We start from the raw sequence: 18,455 nt of genomic DNA on the forward strand, positions 1-18,455 counted from the left end.
CACACCTGACTTCTCTTCATTGTCTCTTGTCCCAAAGATGGTCTTACTTCTGGGAATTCCTGACATTCCTAAACTCCCCAGGCCCAGGTTCTCCCTCCTGGTTCAGAGGAGGGGGGCTTGTGCCCTGTTGCTTCTCCCCTCCCCCAAGTTTGCTGGTGGAGGGAGTTTGGCCACTCCTATACCCTGAGTCACAGCACAGGCTAGGCAGGGCTGCTCAGAGCTGGAGCTGTTCCGTAGAAGCTGAGAGCCAAGGCAGGCTGCTTAATCCGATTACCTGAGGCCTGGGGCTTGGGCTGGGCCGTTGGGCAGAGTGGGGAGCAGGGTTCCCTCACAGCAGCCTCTGGAGCCCGGGGTCCAGCCTTCTTGGTGGTGTTCTGATCTGGCTCCAGGCTTTTTCTCTGGCATGCGCATCACAGACCTCTTAACTTGGGTAGTTGTCCTGGGTTTCCTGGCTGCCCCCTCATGACTTGGAGGACTGAAGATAAAACTTGCCATAATTCAATAGCAGTGGAGAAATACAGGCTTAGGGACTGGAGTTGGGAGGGCTTAAGTTTTCTCACTTGGGAAAGGGGTTGAATCACGGCCCAAGCACCTGCTGGAATGACTCAGGAAACAAAAATGATCTCCTTCCTCGGCCTTTCTTGCCCCAGGGGCAGGTCTGGGATTTGAGGAGCAACAGGCACCAGGAAAGGGGTTGGGGTGGTGGTCCGGGATGCTCCCAAGCTCCTCTCAGCATAACTCGGGCCCTGAGGGCACTTGATCCCCCTGTGCTTGATCCCATTGTAGAAAGAATTGGCTTTAAATTGCCTGTGCTTCAGGGAGGGGAGGCAATCAGCAACGGGCTGGAAGGCCTGACATCAGGTCTTGGTTGGGGGGGCGTGGCACCCTGAGGGTGTTGGGGGCTGGGACAAACAGGACACCTGGGTTTACCTACGGGCTGCGGATGTTGGCGCCCTTAAGGAGGTGCAGTCTTCTGGGAGGGACAGGGGCGGAGTCAGTCTTTAAAAGCTGTTCCCAGGTCTGGCCCGCCTGCCACAAACGCTGAGCCCAGGTGGGAGAGGTCTAGGGTATTCGCGCCTGGCAGCTGTCGGAACTCCGGAGACCACAAAGGGGTTTATGGTTTACCCCCTCCACGGAAGGTCGGTCTGATCGCAGCTGCGGGTCGGGGAGAGGGACCGGGGAGTCCCGCAGTCAGTAGGCCTCAGAGCACCTCTTCAGTGCCGGGGCACCAGACAGCGGATTTTGCATTCGACTCTCCCCAAAGTGTGCTGAACTGGTTGGAAGCAAAGGCTCCAGTTTAAGCTCTGGGCTTGGGGATAAAATATACTTTTTAAGGACCCAAGTTCCTCGGCAACGACTCCAGACTGGGAAGACCTTTCCATTTTCAGGATCGACGCTTCACGTTGAGGGGAGGGCATTCAGGACGCCCTCTTAAGGCTTCTCCCAACCCATGGCGCTACCAGGCTCCTCACAGGACCAGGCCTGGAGCCTGGAGCCTCCGGCTCCCACGGCTGCTGCCTCCTCGTCTTCGGGACCCCAGGAGCCGGAGGGCGCTGGGAGCCCCGCGGCCCCCGGGGCGCTGCCCCTGGAGAAGGTGAAGCGGCCGATGAACGCGTTCATGGTGTGGAGCTCCGCTCAGCGCCGCCAGATGGCGCAGCAGAACCCCAAGATGCACAACTCCGAGATCTCCAAGCGCCTGGGCGCGCAGTGGAAGCTGCTGGACGAGGACGAGAAGCGGCCCTTCGTGGAGGAGGCCAAGCGGCTCCGCGCCCGACACCTGCGCGACTACCCCGACTACAAGTACCGGCCGCGGCGCAAGGCCAAGAGCTCGGGCGCCGGACCTTCCCGCTGCGGACAGGGAAGAGGCAACCTGGCCAGCGGCGACCCGCTCTGGGGGCCGGGGTACGCGACCACCCAACCGAGCAGAGGCTTTGGGTACAGACCCCCCAACTACTCGACAGCCTACCTGCCCGGCAGCTATGGGTGAGTGCCTGGGAAGTGGGCCGAAGACGGAGGCCCATGCGCCCCTCTCCTGGAGCCTTGGTGGGGGCGGATGCCGGAGGACGGGAGCCCACCCAAGCAGAGGCCACTCGCGGCCAAGGTGTGGCGGGCGCAGGCCCAGTACCTCCGGCGCCTGTGTAGGGTGGGGCGGGTCAGGGTTCTCCCAGAGGGCGTTTCCATCTCAGTCTGAAGGTGGCGGCCCTGTAGGGTCAGGTGACTGACCCCTGGATGCGATTGTGTCCTAGTTAGATGCCCCGTTTCCCCCCTGCTTCTGGCCTGTGTGTGACCCAGCTTCCTCTCCCAGCCCCCAGGGCAAGGAGAGGCCAAGCTCATTCTGCCCCTTCCTGGCCTGACTCCCCAAGAGGAAAACAGCACGCAAGCCCGCTCCCGAGCGTGCCCCAACAGGGCCGCGGGCTCTCCATCCCGGGGTCAGCTTCCATGCCTGCTGCGCCCAGCGGGCTGGGTAGCCAGGGCTGGGGGGGTGGCTTGCACGCTCTACCCTGTCTGCCCAGAACTGGCCAGACTCACCTCCAACCCAGGGAAGTGCCCTCTAACCTCTTGTTTCTCTCTGCAGCTCTTCCCACTGCAAACTGGAAGCCCCCACACCGTGCTCCCTCCCTCAGAGTGACCCTAGGCTCCAGGGGGAGCTGCTGCCCACCTATACCCATTACCTGCCCCCTGCCTCTCCCACTCCATACAACCCTCCCCTTTCTGGTGCCCCCATGCCGCTAACCCACCTCTAACCCTCATGGACGCAGACCTCACCGGACGGGCCTCATCCTCCTTTTTTAATCCAGCAGCATCCCCTACCCCAGGCTGTCAACCCTTTCTCCTGTTGGACTACAGTTCAGAGGCAGCCTGCAGTCCTCCCATGATAGCCAGGGAGAGCCGCACAACATACAGTTATATTTTTGGTAGTATTAAACAGTTTTGTATTACTCAACTGAGTCTCCAGTCTTTATTGTCCCATCTGTTCCCGTTCCCCTCACTGCAGCAGGAACCAGCCCCATCTCCACTCCCTTCCGCCTAGACCTGCCAGAGCAGGAACCTCCTCACCCCACCCTGGGGCCCTGCCTGAGTCATTCTCCATCCCCCTTCCCCCACCCCAGCACTGGGGTCCAGGAGACAGTCCCAGCCGGGCTGAGGGAGGGAGACAGCCACAGCCTCCCAGTCCTCTCCACTCTGCCGTCCAGGCTCGGTCTCCTAGGGCCAGAAGGGAAGCAGGGAGGCTGGAGGACAGGGTAAAACATTTGCCCAGGATAGTGTTAAACAGCTGGAAATTGCTGCTAGAGGAGGCTTGGCTGAATGAGTTAATAGTACATGTACAGGGCTTACAAAAGCACTCAAATGTCAAAATTTTGGCTTGGGAGACTCTACCCCCATCCTCTCCTTTTCTAAGGATCTGGATCCGTCAACCATTTGTTTCCACTAAAAGAAAACCCTGGCTCAGAAAGTCTGCAAGTGCAGAGGAATGGAGGATGAGTAAGTTACACCAGCAGGCTGGCTCAGATGGGGAGAACCCTGAGGTTGGGTGAATGAGTGGAAATGGAATGACTCCAGTAGCTGGCTCTACTGTGCCTTTTTCTGCTTGTAGGGAGGCTTTGCATTCCAGTAGAAGAGCAGCTGGGCAGCGATGAGGCCGTTGCAGAGAGAGGAGACCACAAAGGTCCCAGCCATCAGGGGATCTCCGGTTTCCTGGTTGCAAGAGACAGAGCCAGGGTTACCCTTCAGCATAGCTCAAGAAAGGTTCCCCTATGGACAAAGGTTCCTGACGGGGCAGCTTTGGCCCTTAGCTGGGAGAAGTAAGATGAGGTTTTAGTGCCTTCTAGAAGGAAGATGTTGCACTCACCTGAATGGAAGTGAAGATTCGGGCCAGGGAGCCCCCAAACAGCAGGAAGGCTGTGATGGCTGAGAGCTGGCCTGTGTGCCCATTGTGGTAGTTGGTGGCTGCCTGGAGAAGCTAGGGGAAGAGTTGCGACCTTTGGCTCTGTCACCTGAGCTCTTCCCACGCTCCCCCAAGTCCAACACCCCCACACTTTGATCTTCCACTCCACCCTGCCCCCCCAACATCTTGTCCCTTGCTCCTGGTACCCACCCTCCCCACCACCACAGCAGGCACATTGGAGGCCTGGAGCAGGGTGACTACAGTCAACGGCGTCAGAGGTGAGAGAAGCACCAGAAGGACCAGGCCGTAGCAAGCGAGGAAAGCGACACCTAGGGGTGGGGAGACAGGAGGCCTTGTCAATCTCCCCACATCATTTGGCTTTCCCAGGCCTGAGTTCCCAGCAGGGTTCCCAGGAACCACACAGCCTGCTCTTGGGTAAGTCCCCAGCACCTTTCATAGTCTGTCCTCTGTAGTGCATGACCAGGAAGCAGATGGTGATCGTCTGGAGCATCAGGAATAAGGCTTCACCCCAAGAGCTGCAGAGTCAAGAGTTGGGAGGAAGAAAGGCGGGCCTAGAAAGAGGCAGGGAAAGCCTCCATAGCCCATCCATCCAGGGACACCATGCTCTGATCACGCTTCTCTACAGCCCCCACACGGGATTGGCCCATTCTGAATCGTGGCCATTCTTGGGATGCTCACCCCTTCTCAAGATCACCTCCACTGGTGATGATTAGGTTTCTAAAAGGGCTTAAAACTTTCCTAGCCCCTCGTGCCTTTTTTTTTTTTTTAAGACAGAGTTTCGCTCTTGTTGCCCAGGCTGGAGTGCAGTGGTGCAATCTTGGCTCACTGCAACCTCCGCCTCCCAGGTTCAAGTGATTCTCCTGCCTCAGCCTCCCAAGTAGCTGGGATTACAGGTGCCCATCACCACACCCAGCTAATTTTGTATTTTTAGTAGAGACGGGGTTTCACCATGTTGGCCAGTTCGAACTCCTGACCTCAGGTGATCCACCCGCCTCGGCCTCCCAAAATGCTGGGGTTACAGGCGCAAGCCACTGGGTCCGGCCACTTTCCTGCCTTGTAACCTCCTTCACCTTAATCCCCAGTAGAGTTGTGGGTCTTACCCTTGGGGTGGAAGGGTGGGCCCCTCACCTGAACGGGAAGCTGTTAGTGATGCTGTAGACCATGGTCCCAGTCAATGCCACTAGCTCCAGCATCACAGACTGGAGACTCAACCCTTCGGCACTCTTGGCTCCCAGGATTTTAAACACCTGGGGCAGCTTTACTAGGGGAAAGACGAGAAAAGCAGGACTGAGAACTCTCCATTCTTTGGGATGCAACACAACAGCTACAGAACGAACGCCCACACAGTTGACGGCCTCTCAGCACCTCCACCCCAACCCAACAGCAGGAAAAGAAAGATAAGAGACATACCTAGAAGTGAGCCAGCCACAATGCCCAGCCCCAGGCCTTTGCTGAAGAGAATCTTGAGGCAGGGGACTGAGGAGAGAAAAAAGGGTAAGCAGACAGATGTCTGAAACCCAGGCCAGGGCTTGAAGCTCCTGTGGGCTCTCCCCGAGCCCCCTTACCCACACCAGGGTCTTGCATTGTCTTGCGGGGAGGAGGGGCAGAGGGCAGGGAGAAAGTCCTGGTCCTTCCTGCTCCAAACCACCACACTTTTTTTTTTTTTGAGACAGAGTCTTGCTCTGTCACCCAGGCTGGAGTGCAATGGCCCAATCTCAGCCCACTGCAGCCTCTGCCTCTTGGGTTCAAGCAACTCTCTTGTCTCAGCCTCCCAAGTAGCTAGGATTACAGGCGCGCACCATCATGCCCGGCTAATTTTTGTGTTTTTAGTAGAGACAGGGTTTCACCATGTTGGCCAGGCTGGTCTCGAACTCCTGACCTCAGATGATCCACCTGCCTCAGCCTCCTAAAGTGCTGGGATTATAGGCTCGAGCTACCGCGCCGGGCCCCAGACTATTACTTTCCAAAACAGCTTTTCTCCAATGCCTACCAACCCCCACATCCAATCTTCCATTCCTTATAAATTAACATCCAAACTTGGCTTGACCTCCACGGCTCTCCATTGCTTCCCGGTATAAAGCTGAGAAATGCCCAAGAGCTCTCTGATGCTTTATTTCCCTTCTCTGGGCCAATGGGTGCCCCATTTCACATGTCTTCTTTCTCCAAAGACAAGTCTTCATACTAATTTTTTTTTTTTTCTTTTTTTAATTTTGAGACGGAGTTTCGCTCTTGTTGCCCAGGCTGGAGTGCAATGGCACGATCTCGGCTCACTGTAACCTCTGCCTCCCAGGTTTAAGCGATTCTCCTGCCTCAGCCTCCCGAGTAGCTGGGATTACAGGCGCCTGCCACAACACTCGGCTAATTTTTTGTATTTTTAGTAGAGGCGGGGTTTCACCCTGTTGGCCAGGCTGGTCTCCAACGCCTGACCTCAGGTGATCCATCGGCCTCGGCCTCCCAAAGTGCTGGGATTACAGGCTTGAGCCACCGTGCCCGCCCCATATCACTCTTTCTTGAACACTCTGACTGTCCCTGGCCCCTACTCAGGGACTAAACCTTACCCTTTCGGGGCTTGCTTTTATGCCCTGGCCATCCACAACTTCTCTAGCCTTGAACCCTTCCCCTCAAGGAGCTTGGTCTAGTGGGAGTCTGACTCTCACGGGTCATGAATGCGCCTAAAACAAGGTACCCCACGAGCTCAAGAGAGGTACCATGAACTGACAGGGGCAGACTGACGCTTCCCAAATGGTCTGACGGTGGGCCTTGTGGAGCTGTCTCGCAATCAGAAAAAGGAAGGGAGGCAAATTATTCCGAAATCAGACTATGAGCAAACCTGGAGGCTGGAAAGAAAGCAATCGGGGTGGCGGAGCCTTTGGGGGTGCAATGAAGGCCCGATTCATCAGGGGCTTTGAATTAAGTTTAACCCTGCTAGCGATCTAATAAAGGTTGGCATGATTTGACTTAATTTTTATTTTGTTTTATAAAAGTTGAGACTTTTCGTTTTTCATTGTCGCTACAGCACAAACTCCACAAAGAAGTAATTCCACCCAGTGACTTCCCCACTGGCACTAATATGGTGTCCTCCCTCTAAGGAGCCCGAGACACTTCCGCCCTTCTCAGAAGTGACTTCCGTCCAGCTCGGCGTGGCGGCAGTCACTGCCGTCACTTAGTCGCTGATCAAGAAGTAATGGACTAAGTAATGGACTAAGGGTCCACGGTCACTAGAGTAGGACTTGGATCGGATGCTGAATAAAACTCACCGTGAAGCAAGTCCCACTGAACGAAAAGTTGGTCGTAGCATTTCTCAGGTAAAAGAATCGGCACGAGCAGCCGTTTAAGCGGTCCATCCGCCTCGGCCGCCATATTGCAAAGCTAGCTTCCGCCAATCTCTCCAGACCGCCATTGACTTTCGTTGCGCGTGCGCGCTGCGGACACTCCGCCTCCCGTTCCTTTCCCGCGGCGAAGCTGGCCCGCCCCCTGCTCCCCGCTCTTTCTGACGCTACCCACCCCCGCTCTAGTGGCGTAAAATAAGTCTCAGTCAGGGACCACGTTTTGGACGCGCCCCGCTGTTGGAATTCTAAAGTTTGCCGAAGCTGCACGCCTGCGCAGTTAGACCTCCCACTCCTTTGTTGACGCTTCCAGTTTGGAAGCCAGATTTACACCCCTGCCTTTCTCCGCTCTTCCTGCTGGGCGCCATCTTGTCTTCTAGCACACTTTGTATTGTTCGAAGTTGAGAGAGAAGGAGCCCGAGTCTCCGAGGTGGCGTTGGGTGGGGGCGCTACTAGCTCCCGTTCTCTCAGCGACTCTAGAGGTTAGGGCGCCGGTGGGAGCAGGAGAGTCTGCACCGGGCAGGCCTCCTTAGGTGCCTGGTTGCGCGCAGGGCCCTGTGCTTGTCTCGCCTCCGGTCGGCTCAGGCCTCGGAGCATGAGTGCGCCGGCAACTGCTGGGCCCGGGACAGTGAAGCAGAGGAGGAGGTCGGGGAGGCGAGCCCAGGTCGGGAAGGGCAGCCCCTGAATCACCCCTGGGGCCCAGAGCCCCAAGAGTCTCCGGGGAGCCGAGGCCTGGCGAGGCAGTCCCGGGGTTTTCCCCCTCCCCGCTGGCCCGAGGGCGCACCACGTGCTGGGCAGAGACTTCGGCGAGGCCGAGTGAACTCTGCAGCGCTGCTTGGGAAAGGGCGCCTTGGACTACCTGGTGGGGGCATTGTGCTTCGTTACCGACCGCCGGGACACCGACCGCCGGGACGCCAACCCACGGTGCCCACCCGTGCGTCATTCCGCTGTGGATCAGCCCTTTGGCGGCCCCCCTCCGAAGTCTGCAAGGTCACACGGATGTCTGCAGGCAGAGGTGGGGCTTGCTGGGGCCCTGCCAGGTGAGGGCTGCCCTTGTGGGGCAGTCTCTGGGCCTTGGAGGCCGGAAGCCTCCTGGGGCTCCTACGGCTGGGGGTGCTGCTCATCCTGGCTCCCAGGGATTGAGCCACAGCCAACTGTAACGGGCGGGACTGGCGCTCACTGGTGGTGCAGGCTGTGGCCATCTGGGAGGCCCTTTCTAGAATCTGGACCTTGGCTGTCCTGAGAGTGACACTCCTCACCTCAAGTACTGGGGACATGAAGTTAGGCTTGGCGGGTGGCCCTGCCTGGGGGGCATGCTGTTCCCAGGAGCCCCCAGTGGAGGTCAGAGTACCCACTGCTCCTGCTTGATTCAACCCCTTGCAGGTGGGATAGGAGCATCCCAGGTGCTGCGAGGGTTTAATCGGGCTCTTCTGCTGGCCCTGAATACGGTGGACAGGACAGGACATTCTCATTGCTCAGGAGCCACTGGCGCTGCCTTTGGGAATGAAATTCCACAGCCTCCCACTCATTGCTTTGGCTGTCTGCTGCATCTGAAACTGTACGAGGGTCAGGAAAAAGGCTGCGGGGATGAATGGCTCTACCGGCTTGCCAGGGATGGGGAACTGGAGCCGCCAGTGGCCCCAAGAGGAGGAAGGAAGGGAGGCACGGCAGACCCAACCAGCTGTGCCAGGCTTTGGGGGGTGAACCCATGAGGCATCGTCACACACTGACATTTTCATCCCTCCTCAGCAGCTGCTTCCGGCTCCCTGAGACCCAGCCATGGAAGGCACAGAAAGGCATGTGACAAGAAACTCATGGCTTTTAATCCTGGCAGGACAAGGAAAACCCCGTCAAAGATTTGCATAAATTTTGCTGCTCTCCTGCTGGGGGGGCAGTTCGTCACATTTAATAAAACTCCCTCCCTCCTCCCAACTGCATTATCTCATATTTATTTATTTGAGACAGTCTGGCTCTGTCGCCCAGGCTGGAGTGCAGTGGCGCGATCTTGGCTTACTGCAACCTCCGCCTCCTGGGTTCAAGCAATTCTGCCTCAGCCTCCCGAGTAGCTGGGATTACAGGCCAGCTGGGACTATGCCACCACACCTGGCTAATTTTTTTGTATTTTTAGTAGAGACGGGGTTTCACCATGTTGGCCAGGCTGGTCTCAAACTCCTGACCTCCAGTGATCCACCTGCCTCAGCCTCCCAAAGTGCTGGGATTACAGGCACGAGCCATCATGCCCGGCTCTCTTTTTGTTCTTCAAGAAAGGGAAGGAAAATAACATTGTCTTTGAGCCAGTTGCATGTCGAGGAAATAAGGGTACCCCCCCCACCACACCCCAACCCCCTCAGTGCCCTGGGGTTTGAAGCAAATGCTCAGAGGGCCTGGTAGGCGGATGGGCGTCTCCGGATGATGCAGAAGGCAATAAGCACCAGGGCGAGGAGGCCAAGAAGGATCAGGCCGATGATGAGAGGCAGCAAGATGGACCGGTCACTGGGGCAGGAGAAACCTGGTGGAAGGATAGGGCAGGTAGGTATTTGCAGTGACATGCTGGTTGGGATAAAGGTGGGAGGAGGGAATGGGGGGATGCTGGGGAGTGGGAGATTGGTGAGGAGCTCACCGCAGTGACTCAGCAGTGATAAAAGGGGGAAACTGGCAGAGTCTTGTAGAGGATGGAAGGACAGTTGCCCTGTAGCCATGAGAAGCTGGGAGAGCGAGATTTGGGTTAAGAAGAGAGATGAGTGGCTTATGGGCCTGGGGAAGGGGTTTTCAGTGCAGTGGGAGGATTCTAGGAGGGAAGGAGTAGGTAGGTCTTACTTTGCCCAAAGACCCCTGTGTGGGGCAGCTGAGCAGCTTGGAGCCTCAGGGAGAGCAGATCGAGGTGGACAGCTGGTGAAAGAATGATGCTCGAGTTGCTGCAGCTGAAGCTCTGGCCCAGGGGTGCTTGGAGATCTCGAAGGGATGCATTCTGAGCCGAGAATGTCCACTCTGGAGGAGTGAGGAAGGGTCAGATCCTATCCACCTCCCTGGCCCCAGCTTAGTCCTTTCAGGAACCCTGGCGTCTAGTGGTAGCAATGAGAAAGGGAAGGAGGTTACTTACGTGCTGCGTGGGGGAAGGACACATTGTACTCCACCGCCATGTAGCTCAGGTAGACAACCTTCTGCTGGAGGTCCTGTGGGGCGAACAGGAAGGCGTAGGTGGTATCCCTCTCCACAGAGGAAGGAGTAGGGTGTGGGACTGGGAAGGGGTGGGGTGCCGGGAGGCTGAGTGAGGGGTGAGACTGAAGTCATGGCTATACCTGCATGAATCCAAAGCTGAGGTGTCCATAGGGGAATGAGAGAAGCAGGTGGGGATGGGCACCCTCACAGCTTCCCTGGACCTTGGTTTTGTTTGGGTTCAGTACAGAGATGCCCCAGGCCTGCGGAAGTTAAAGATCAGAAGGTCACAAGATTGCATGCGATGCCAGCCAAGGTTCCCTGTCCCCTCTTCTTCCCTCTGAGCCTATAGCCAGTCCTGCCTCCCTCCCCTCTCGTCCCCCAGTTTTAGCTTTACCTCTCCTCCACCCTGGGTTGTGTACATGACTCGAATCTGAATCTGGGCTTGGAGGTGGACACAGGGCTGGGAACCATTGGTCCATGTGTAGTCTCCAATGGTCTCCTTGGAGGCTGGGCTAGGACTCGGAGAGGGTGGAGGTGGTCCTGGGTGGGCAGAACTGGTGAATCCTGGGCTGGTGGCAGTGCTGTTGCTTGTTGGATGAACCGTGGCATTTCCATGACTAGTGGTGGCAGGACTGTGAGTGGCAGTTGAGGGTCCCTGGCTGGTGGCAGTGCTATTGCTTGTTGGATGAACTGTGCCGTTTCCATGGCTGGTGGTGGTGGGGTTGTGAGTGGCAGTTGTGGGTCCGTGGCTGGTGGTGCCTGTGGTGGTTGTCCTGTGAGTGGTGGTTTTGTGGCTCTTGGTAGTCCTGTGGCTGGTTGTCCCAGTGCTCTCTGTAGCTGTGGGTGTCACCGTGAAAGATGGCAGCAAAGTGGCCGATTTTTTGTGAGGACAGTCATTCCCTGTCCCCTGGGCTTTTGGCAGAGAGGAGATGGTTAGCAACCCAGGGGCAGGCTTCCTCCCAGGGGCCCCCTCCCCTCAGCCTCCTTCCTCCTTACCTGCTAGTAGCCCCAGCAGGGCCCCTGAGAAAAGCACAGCCAGCCTCATGGCTGAACCGCCTCACCCAAAGTCCAGCTAGGCTGTCTGCACCAGTTGCTCAACCCTGCTCCCTTAGCCCTCTCTTGGAAAGGAGGAAATGAAAGTCTCACTTCCTGTGCTGGAGATGATCCCACCCACAGCCTGACTCAGGGGCCTCAGCTCTAGCCACCTCTCTCTTAGTCATTAGTTTTTGTAATTAAGTTAGGGGACTGTTGGCCCTGCTTCATCAGGGCAAAGTCAACAGTGTCACATGGGTGCAAACAGGGAGTCCTAGGGCAGTTGGTCCATAGGGATCCATGTGTCAAACTCAGCAAAACTTGCTTGGCAGTTGTGGCAGGTGGCTATGAGAACAGCTGAGGTACAGGCCCCTCCTTCAGTGGTGGGGAAATAGGTGTTTCCACTCCCCTTTCCCCTGGACTTCTGGGCTGACCCCTGTACTACTTCCTCTTGGCTGAGGCACGTGAGGGGCTTGTGACCATCCACACCCAGCCCTTTACAGAGGGGCAGCACTCCAGCCAGCATCATCGTTCTCAGAGCTGAGAACATGGCTTTTCAGGGTCTGGGAACTCAGATGGTGACAAGAAAGCAACACAGACCAAACCATCTGCTGGCGAAGGCGGGGGCAGAGATGCACCCAGTAGCAGGTGGGAGAGGGAAGGGGAGGTAAGAAATGAGAAGCCCAAACAGGCAGTTTCCAAGTCATTTTATTCAGAATTTTGTGTTTGTTTCCTGAATCAATAAATACTATACAAAACAATGTAAAAATGGCTACCATTTTCTCTCCCCTGCTTCCCCCCACCTGGGGACAACCCCCTGGGCAACCTCACTCGGGTTTTAGGGGTTCTCCCTCCAGATTTGGTCCAGCAAATGAGGCTGAGTGACATAGTCCCTTGAATCACTTTCAAAGGAGCTCAGCTGAGGTGAGGAGAGCCTCTGGGATCTGGAGGTTACTAGGTTAGGGATGTGGATTAGTGTTTTTTTTCTTTCTTTTGGGAGAAGAGCCGGCGCCTGGGGCAAGAGCCTACCCCAAAGAAAAGGGTGTCTAAAATGTTCACGGTTCCTTCTTTTGCCTCAAAAAGTGACATTTATTCAAAGAAAAAAAATGACAAGATGTCCATCCCTTGGCTCCCTTCCCTCCCCCCTCCTGCTGCTCCTCAGCCCCCAGATTGAGCCCTGGCTGGGGCTGGATGGCAGGACAGCCCCTCAGATGAGGTCAGCAACATTGAGGGGCATTTCCTCAATGGAGGTGTTGTAGAAGGTCTCAATGTCTCGAAGAGTCCTCTTGTCTTCTTCTGTCACCATGTTAATAGCCACACCTTTACGGCCAAACCGTCCACCTCGACCGATTCTGGAAAACAAGGAAGGGGATGAGGAATATCAGGAGCTTTAAGCCCAGGGAGGGCCAGGCATGAAGGGGTGGGGGAGTGTTCCAGATCTACACTTACCTGTGGATATAGTTTTCCCTGTTGGTGGGAAGGTCATAGTTGATGACTAAAGAAACCTGCTGCACATCAATGCCTCTGGCCTACGTCAAGAAAGACAACTCTTCAGCATGTGCACGGAGGACACTATCCCGGAGGGAAGACACTTAGGCATCCATGTGGGCAGCCAAGGAAGGCAGAGGAAATAAGCATCCCAGTTCCCCAAAGGCCTTAGGCATGCCAGATTCTATTCCAAGCTGCTACTTTCCTGAGAGGCACTGATGTCCCCTTGGAGAGGGAATCACCTTGGATCCTCCCTTCTGCCTTTCCTATCAGTTCCCTCTACTCACCAGCAGGTCAGTAGTAATCAAAACTCTGCTAGAGCCAGAACGAAATTCCCTCATGATCACGTCTCGTTCCTTTTGGTCCATATCTCCATGCTAGAAGAGAAAACAAACATGCAGCAGACCAGGTAGGCACATGGGTTCCAGGAACCTTGGCTTCAAGTAGGACACTTCTGACGGGCAGACCCACAACGGGTTGGCAGCGGGCAAACACACCATGGCGGATACAGTGAAATCTCGAGCATGCATCTTCTCGGTGAGCCAGTCCACCTTCCTCCGGGTGTTGATGAAGATGACTGCCTGGGTGATGGTCAGGGTTTCATACAAGTCACATAGTGTGTCCAGCTTCCACTCCTGGAGGTTGGGGGACAAAAATCAGTCAGGGGCTATACCCAACAACTCACTACCAGGCCCGCCTCCTGCACTGGGCCCCACCTCTCGTTCCACGTTGATGTAGAATTGGCGGATACCCTCCAGGGTCAACTCTTCCTTCTTGACAAGAATCCGAATGGGGTCCCTCATGAACTTCTTGGTCACCTCAAGCACATCAGAAGGCATTGTGGCTGACAGCAAAACTACCTAGTGGAAAAAAAGGCCAGTCTTAGAACAGTGATTCCTTCCCGAGGCCTGCTGCCTTCCCTAGCCACAGCTAAAACTGAAGCAGATGCATAAAAAGGCTCAAGACAAGAATCCAGAATTTGGTTCCCCTGGCACTTGCTATTTTTTAAGAATCATTAGCTATTCAAGCAAGACTGCCCTCACCTGGGTGTTGCTGTTGAGCTTTTGGAATATGTCATAGATCTGGTCTTTGAATCCACGGCTTAACATTTCGTCAGCTTCATCCAGTACAAACATCTTGATGTATTTGGGAGCTAGAGAAGAAAAAAAAAAAGCCAATATATAGCATGTTAGGGAAATGTGGGAGAGATATATCCAACTTCGCTGATAAAAAACAGAGAGGGGCCAAGTAGTCTGCTCTCAGAGTACAAAGACTGATCAGTTGCCCAGGACCTTCCCGCCAGGCAGACAACAGCCCTGGGAAGTAGGACACTGCCTGGGCTGCGCTGGCAGGGAAGCCAGAGGCTCAGATGACACGCATGGGCTCCATCACAGAGCAGCTCTTCCCCAGAAGGAAACCAGCATCCCTGGGAATGACTTTGGCTTACGCTGAAAGACTGGAAAGCGTGCACAAGAGCAAAGTGACCCAGGGGACTGGAGAACTGCATTACTCACACAGATATCTCCGGTTAAGCATATCAAACACACGGCCAGGGGTACCCACGATGATGTGGGGAGCTTCCATCTGCAGTTTCTGCACCTCAGCACGCACGTTGGTGCCCCCAATACAGGCATGACAGGAGGCACCCATGTAGTCTCCTAGTGCCATGACCACCTTCTGTATCTGAGCAGAGAAAGATGGGTGCTCATATATTAGCTACAACTGTGCCAGGCACCATTCTTAAATGTTTTTCATGTACTTATTCCTAACCAACTTTGGGGCATGCACTATTATCAAACTCACATTCAGCTGAGAAACAGGCAGAGGCTAAAATCCACTTAAGATCGTGCTGTCAATAGGTGACAAAGACAGGATTTCAACTCAGTCTGGTTCCTGAGTGTACAGTGATTCACAATAAGGCCGCTCAGATAATTAATTCAGTTTCTTGCTCTAGATATTTAGAACCCTTAACTTTCTGAAAGCTAATTTGACCAACTGCCTCATCACGCAGCAACCAGTTTTTTTGTTTGTTTTTTTGAGACAGAGCTTTGCTCGTTGCCCAGGCTGGAGTGCAATGGCACAATCTCAGCTCACTGCAACCTCCGCCTCCTGGGTTAAATTCTCCTGTCTGAGCTTCCCGAGTGCTGGGATAAAAGGCACACGCCACCATGCCTGGCTAATTTTTGTATTTTTAGTAGAGGCAGGGTTTCACTATGTTGGCCAGGCTGGTCTCCAACTCCTGATCTCAAGTGATCTGCCTGCCTTGGCCTCCCAAAGTGTTGAGATTATAGGAGTGAGCCACCGCACCCAGCCAGCAACCGGTTTTATAGAACAGGTGATGCATATCCACGTCCTATTGCACTCCTGCCATAGGACCCAAGCTATGAGGCACATTCACTCTGAGAAAACTGAGAGCCAAGTGCCTTAGAATGGAGCTCTGCTGTAACTTCTTACATTATCCACACCCAGAACAATCACTGCCCCCGCCACAGAACATTTAAAAACATGCTGAGATCAGTGTTGCGGCATGACCCAGGGAAAACGTCCGGCATTAGAATTGTGTATGCCCCAGGCATGAAACAGCTCTGGCCATTAAGCAACGGTGAAAAAAGGACTGTCCATCTGCTCTGACTACTGTAAGATCACCCCCACCACCAAGGTGTCTCTTAGCCCATAGTGAAGGTGCTTATTCAGAACACAGCCAAACTTGCCCAGCCAGCCAGGCCTCACCCAACAGCCTTCCCATTTGACTCAGGAAACGGATGGAGGAAGCCATGGTTACGTGTCGGTAAGAAATAGCTTCTAATTAACCCAGCAGGTCTCGAGAGTGTTAGGGCACCCATCTCTTCCTCCCAAGGTGGTGATCAGAGAAGACTTCTCTGGTCCTTGGATTATACTCATCATTCCTAAATCAGCCCTTAAAGAGGGAATAGAAGCCACTCTTACCTGCTGAGCCAATTCTCGAGTGGGTGCTAGGACCAAGGCCTGGGTGGCTTTTAGATCTAATTCAATCTGCTGCAGAATCGATATGGCAAATGTGGCCGTTTTCCCAGTCCCAGATTGAGCTTGAGCAATCACATCATAACCTAAACAAATCAATTAGGAGTTAAATGTGGTAAAGAGCATACCCTTTGGGATATTCAAGTCCTAGGTTAATTAGGTCAAATAAGCAACCAATGAACCAAGCATTTCACGGCTCACAAACTACCTTCCCAATCAACAGTTACACAATGGAAACCAGCTCAGAAACAAGGACCAGTTATTAACTCATCTAGTATTGCACACAAAGCTGGACTAGAAACATAGCTGTAGATGCAAGTATAAGCTGGCTACAATACTACCTCTTTAAAAGAAACCTATGTGTCCAAGGCATGAACCAGGCATGGACACAGATCAGAAGCCAAGCTGGGATGAACAAGGAGTTGCTTTGTCCCTGGCTGATATGAGATGGGCATCACCAACCAGATGCCACTCTACCCAGGTCAGGGACAGTCCAGAATGTCTTCTGGGACTGAGAGGTCTCACCCTTGATACAAGGTAGAATGGCTCGCTGCTGGATGGCAGAGGGCTTCTCAAAACCATAGGCGTAGATACCACGGAGAAGGGACTCCGAGAGGTTCATGTCATCAAAGCTGTCAACAATCTCATTCCAGTTACTCTAGGGGATGCAAATAAATTAAAGCTTGAGTCATGGAAAAGGTGGAGCTGAGCTGTAGTCTCAGAGCAAACAGAATCTGATGCCTACTAACCAAAGCCTCAGAGCTTACAATCCCTCCTCCCTTTAGGGAAACCAGCTGCTTCTAGATGGTCTGGGAAATCAGTGAAGAGGCCACTCTAACTCTATACAACTGTTAGGCTGAAAGTTGTAACGGGGGAGGACAGAATTCCATTTCTCCAGTCTCACCTCGATGACGCCTTCGGGCTCCATCCCATCGGGGCCATTGTCTCTGGATCTGTTGGTTTAAAGCACAAGTTTTCTCCCCTGCCCGACCGAAGCACTCAAAAATCCTGACAGCCGGGCTCCGTCAGGAGTGGCCTGCATGATGCACCAACCTGCTCTCCCAGATCCAACTCCCAAAAGGTACCCAGAAAAGGAATTTCTATAAAACTGAGCCCTTTGCCCCATGCAGGCAGCGGCTCAGGCCAGGCCACCCCCGACATAAGGGGGTGACCCTTTCTGAAGACAGGCTGGCAGGCGTGTCGCCGCGCTCACGGTGCCCAGAGGTGGTGCTTGCCGCCGGGTCCACGTGGGCCCGACCCAGCCGCTTAAAGCCCAAGCGCGTGCACCTCCCACCGCAGCATCAGCGCGCCGGAAGTCCCGCCCTTCACCTCCCAGATCGGAGGGTAGGACATCCCCTTCCCCCCACGTCATCCCGCCCGCGCCCTCCCCCACTCCCTCCAGCCGAAGCCCCCCCTCGCGTTGCCCGGATGTGGGAGGCCGCGGGCGGTGGCGGCCTCGCGCACAATGAGCCCAAGCCGAGCTAGCAAAGGGGGAGATTGCACAACACTTACAAGCGAAGCAGACTGGGGGAGGGGAACGCCTAAGGCCACCATGTGCTCGCTCCCTCGACCACCCGGCGGCGTCTCCCACCCCTGCATGGAACAATCCACATCCCGCCCGCCCCCGTCGCGAAGTAGCGTCGCCCTCCCATACCTCAGGCCGCTCACCCCCGAAGGAAGGTGGACCTGCCCATCCGCAGTTTGCCAATAGCCCTGCTTGTGCGGCAAAATGGACCCGCCCGCCCGGCGCCGGGTGGGCTCCTGGTGCCTCACGCGGCCGCTCCTCGGGGTTAGGCTCAGTCCTGGCCGTCAAGAAAACCAGCACACTGAACGGCCGGTTTCTTCTCCCCGACCCGTGTTTTAGCCGCGACGAAGTGACTGGATCTAAGGACCGAGCACCCCCGCCTCTCGCGAGTGGTACCGTCAGAATCCTCCGGAACCCCGCGCTCCGTCCCTCCCCCGGCCCAGGGAGGCAACAGGACCTGCCGGCTCTGGGCCACACATAGTGGCGGTCGCCTCCACCTTTCTTTCCCACGCCAGGTCGCAACCCCGTCTCACCACTCAGCGCCGGGGCTTCGCGCACGGCGGCGCCTCGGGTCGAGGCCTCGTAACAAACCTCGCATGCCTGACCCTAGACGGGCTGTCCCTGCCCTCCGCCTCGACCTGGTGGTCGCGTCGGCCGTGGATCTTCCCCCTCGCCCCTCCAGGCCGGACCCTCCCCTCAGCCCGGCTCGGTTTCTCCCGCAACCCTGGTGGGCCTCTCAGCTACCCCCAGCGGGCCCGTCGGAAGAGGGCGGCAAAATAAGCAGCCACAACCTCTAGCAAATGCCTTTCTTACCGGGAATCCTGGCTCGCAGACATGATCCTTAGAAACTAGGGCGGAGTGCCCGCCTATCGACAACTTATAGAGCGCCCGACTCCGCCCCGGCCATCGCATTGGTTTGGCCGCCCCGGCCCCGCCTGCCGGCGCTCAGCAACTTGGCGTGACGTTAGTGCCTAGTCGCTCTGGCCCGCAGCCACCATTGGATAACTCGAGTGCCTAT

General features: G+C 55.6%; 5 protein-coding genes and 3 non-coding genes across 14 annotated transcripts; 2 read left to right on the forward strand and 6 right to left on the reverse strand.

The window, feature by feature from the left end:
• The first annotated feature begins 279 nt into the window (after nucleotides 1-279).
• Nucleotides 280-2,944, forward strand: SOX15 (SRY-box transcription factor 15). The gene is made up of 2 exons (XM_030799502.1): nucleotides 280-1,983; nucleotides 2,576-2,944. Exons 1-2 carry the CDS (start codon nucleotides 1,451-1,453, stop codon nucleotides 2,742-2,744), a joined length of 702 nt encoding a protein of 233 aa, XP_030655362.1. The 5' UTR covers nucleotides 280-1,450; the 3' UTR covers nucleotides 2,745-2,944.
• Nucleotides 2,917-8,150, reverse strand: MPDU1 (mannose-P-dolichol utilization defect 1). Of its 2 annotated transcripts, XM_003274624.3 has the most exons (7): nucleotides 7,165-7,490; nucleotides 5,318-5,383; nucleotides 5,036-5,168; nucleotides 4,337-4,422; nucleotides 4,097-4,215; nucleotides 3,851-3,961; nucleotides 2,917-3,696 (listed from the first exon to the last, which is right to left on the reverse strand). In XM_003274624.3, exons 1-7 carry the CDS (start codon nucleotides 7,265-7,267, stop codon nucleotides 3,571-3,573), a joined length of 744 nt encoding a protein of 247 aa, XP_003274672.1. In that variant the 5' UTR covers nucleotides 7,268-7,490; the 3' UTR covers nucleotides 2,917-3,570. The 2 variants fall into 2 exon arrangements, with proteins under 2 accessions (XP_003274672.1, XP_030655360.1); XM_030799500.1 differs by lacking the exon at nucleotides 4,097-4,215 and having other exon boundaries at nucleotides 7,165-8,150.
• Nucleotides 7,829-8,955, forward strand: LOC115831459. Its single transcript, XM_030799503.1, is given in 4 exon segments — nucleotides 7,829-7,901; nucleotides 7,904-8,248; nucleotides 8,617-8,908; nucleotides 8,910-8,955. Coding segments are annotated over 4 exon segments (738 nt in total). The 3' UTR covers nucleotides 8,938-8,955.
• Nucleotides 8,956-9,034: 79 nt separating this feature from the next.
• Nucleotides 9,035-12,030, reverse strand: CD68 (CD68 molecule). Of its 2 annotated transcripts, none has more exons than XM_030799499.1 (6): nucleotides 11,389-12,030; nucleotides 10,787-11,229; nucleotides 10,533-10,652; nucleotides 10,334-10,406; nucleotides 10,051-10,221; nucleotides 9,035-9,742 (listed from the first exon to the last, which is right to left on the reverse strand). In XM_030799499.1, exons 1-6 carry the CDS (start codon nucleotides 11,435-11,437, stop codon nucleotides 9,609-9,611), a joined length of 990 nt encoding a protein of 329 aa, XP_030655359.1. In that variant the 5' UTR covers nucleotides 11,438-12,030; the 3' UTR covers nucleotides 9,035-9,608. The 2 variants fall into 2 exon arrangements, with proteins under 2 accessions (XP_030655359.1, XP_003274673.2); XM_003274625.4 differs by having other exon boundaries at nucleotides 10,787-11,304.
• An 84-nt stretch (nucleotides 12,031-12,114) lies between these two features.
• On the reverse strand, nucleotides 12,115-18,415 carry EIF4A1 (eukaryotic translation initiation factor 4A1). 5 transcript variants are annotated; one of them, XM_030799496.1, is made up of 12 exons: nucleotides 18,251-18,289; nucleotides 17,567-17,714; nucleotides 16,817-16,865; nucleotides 16,438-16,570; nucleotides 15,859-15,998; nucleotides 14,427-14,595; nucleotides 13,956-14,065; nucleotides 13,629-13,772; nucleotides 13,410-13,547; nucleotides 13,200-13,289; nucleotides 12,874-12,953; nucleotides 12,115-12,776 (listed from the first exon to the last, which is right to left on the reverse strand). In XM_030799496.1, the coding sequence occupies exons 3-12, from the start codon at nucleotides 16,838-16,840 to the stop codon at nucleotides 12,632-12,634; spliced, it is 1,173 nt and encodes a 390-aa protein (XP_030655356.1). In that variant the 5' UTR covers nucleotides 16,841-16,865; nucleotides 17,567-17,714; nucleotides 18,251-18,289; the 3' UTR covers nucleotides 12,115-12,631. The 5 variants fall into 5 exon arrangements, with proteins under 5 accessions (XP_030655356.1, XP_030655355.1, XP_030655357.1 ...); XM_030799495.1 differs by lacking the exon at nucleotides 17,567-17,714 and having other exon boundaries at nucleotides 18,251-18,415; XM_030799497.1 differs by lacking the exon at nucleotides 18,251-18,289 and having other exon boundaries at nucleotides 17,567-18,148.
• On the reverse strand, nucleotides 13,025-13,161 carry LOC115831621. Its single transcript, XR_004027145.1, has one exon. It is a non-coding gene; the product is annotated as a small nucleolar RNA SNORA67 (small nucleolar RNA).
• On the reverse strand, nucleotides 14,168-14,309 carry LOC115831661. Its single transcript, XR_004027179.1, has one exon. It is a non-coding gene; the product is annotated as a small nucleolar RNA SNORD10 (small nucleolar RNA).
• LOC115831633 lies at nucleotides 16,269-16,403 on the reverse strand. Its single transcript, XR_004027157.1, has one exon. It is a non-coding gene; the product is annotated as a small nucleolar RNA SNORA48 (small nucleolar RNA).
• Nucleotides 18,416-18,455: the final 40 nt, after the last annotated feature.

This window comes from Nomascus leucogenys, chromosome 19, assembly GCF_006542625.1.
Source record: "Nomascus leucogenys isolate Asia chromosome 19, Asia_NLE_v1, whole genome shotgun sequence".
Lineage (NCBI taxonomy): Eukaryota > Metazoa > Chordata > Mammalia > Primates > Hylobatidae > Nomascus > Nomascus leucogenys.

Bases quoted from the DNA above. Each gene is read 5' to 3' on its own strand.
- SOX15 (XM_030799502.1), top strand. From the start codon at position 1,451: ATGGCGCTACCAGGCTCCTCACAGGACCAGGCCTGGAGCCTGGAGCCT. The intron at 1,984-2,575 runs GTGAGTGCCTGG...TTCTCTCTGCAG, and splicing joins TACCTGCCCGGCAGCTATGG to CTCTTCCCACTGCAAACTGG.
- MPDU1 (XM_030799500.1), bottom strand. From the start codon at position 7,267: ATGGCGGCCGAGGCGGATGGACCGCTTAAACGGCTGCTCGTGCCGATT. The intron at 4,423-5,035 runs GTGAGGGGCCCA...TTGACTCTGCAG, and splicing joins ACTAACAGCTTCCCGTTCAG to CTCTTGGGGTGAAGCCTTAT. The intron at 3,962-4,336 runs GTGCTGGGGACT...CTCTTCCCCTAG, and splicing joins CAGAGGACAGACTATGAAAG to CTTCTCCAGGCAGCCACCAA.
- CD68 (XM_003274625.4), bottom strand. From the start codon at position 11,437: ATGAGGCTGGCTGTGCTTTTCTCAGGGGCCCTGCTGGGGCTACTAGCA. The intron at 10,407-10,532 runs GTATAGCCATGA...TTCGCCCCACAG, and splicing joins TCAGCTTTGGATTCATGCAG to GACCTCCAGCAGAAGGTTGT. The intron at 9,743-10,050 runs GTAAGACCTACC...TCCTTCCACCAG, and splicing joins CACAGGGGTCTTTGGGCAAA to GTTTCTCCTGCCCCAGTGAC.
- EIF4A1 (XM_030799493.1), bottom strand. From the start codon at position 18,273: ATGTCTGCGAGCCAGGATTCCCG. The intron at 13,773-13,955 runs GTGAGGGCAGTC...TTTTTCCACTAG, and splicing joins AGCTCAACAGCAACACCCAG to GTAGTTTTGCTGTCAGCCAC. The intron at 12,777-12,873 runs GTAAGTGTAGAT...CTTGTTTTCCAG, and splicing joins AGGGAAAACTATATCCACAG to AATCGGTCGAGGTGGACGGT.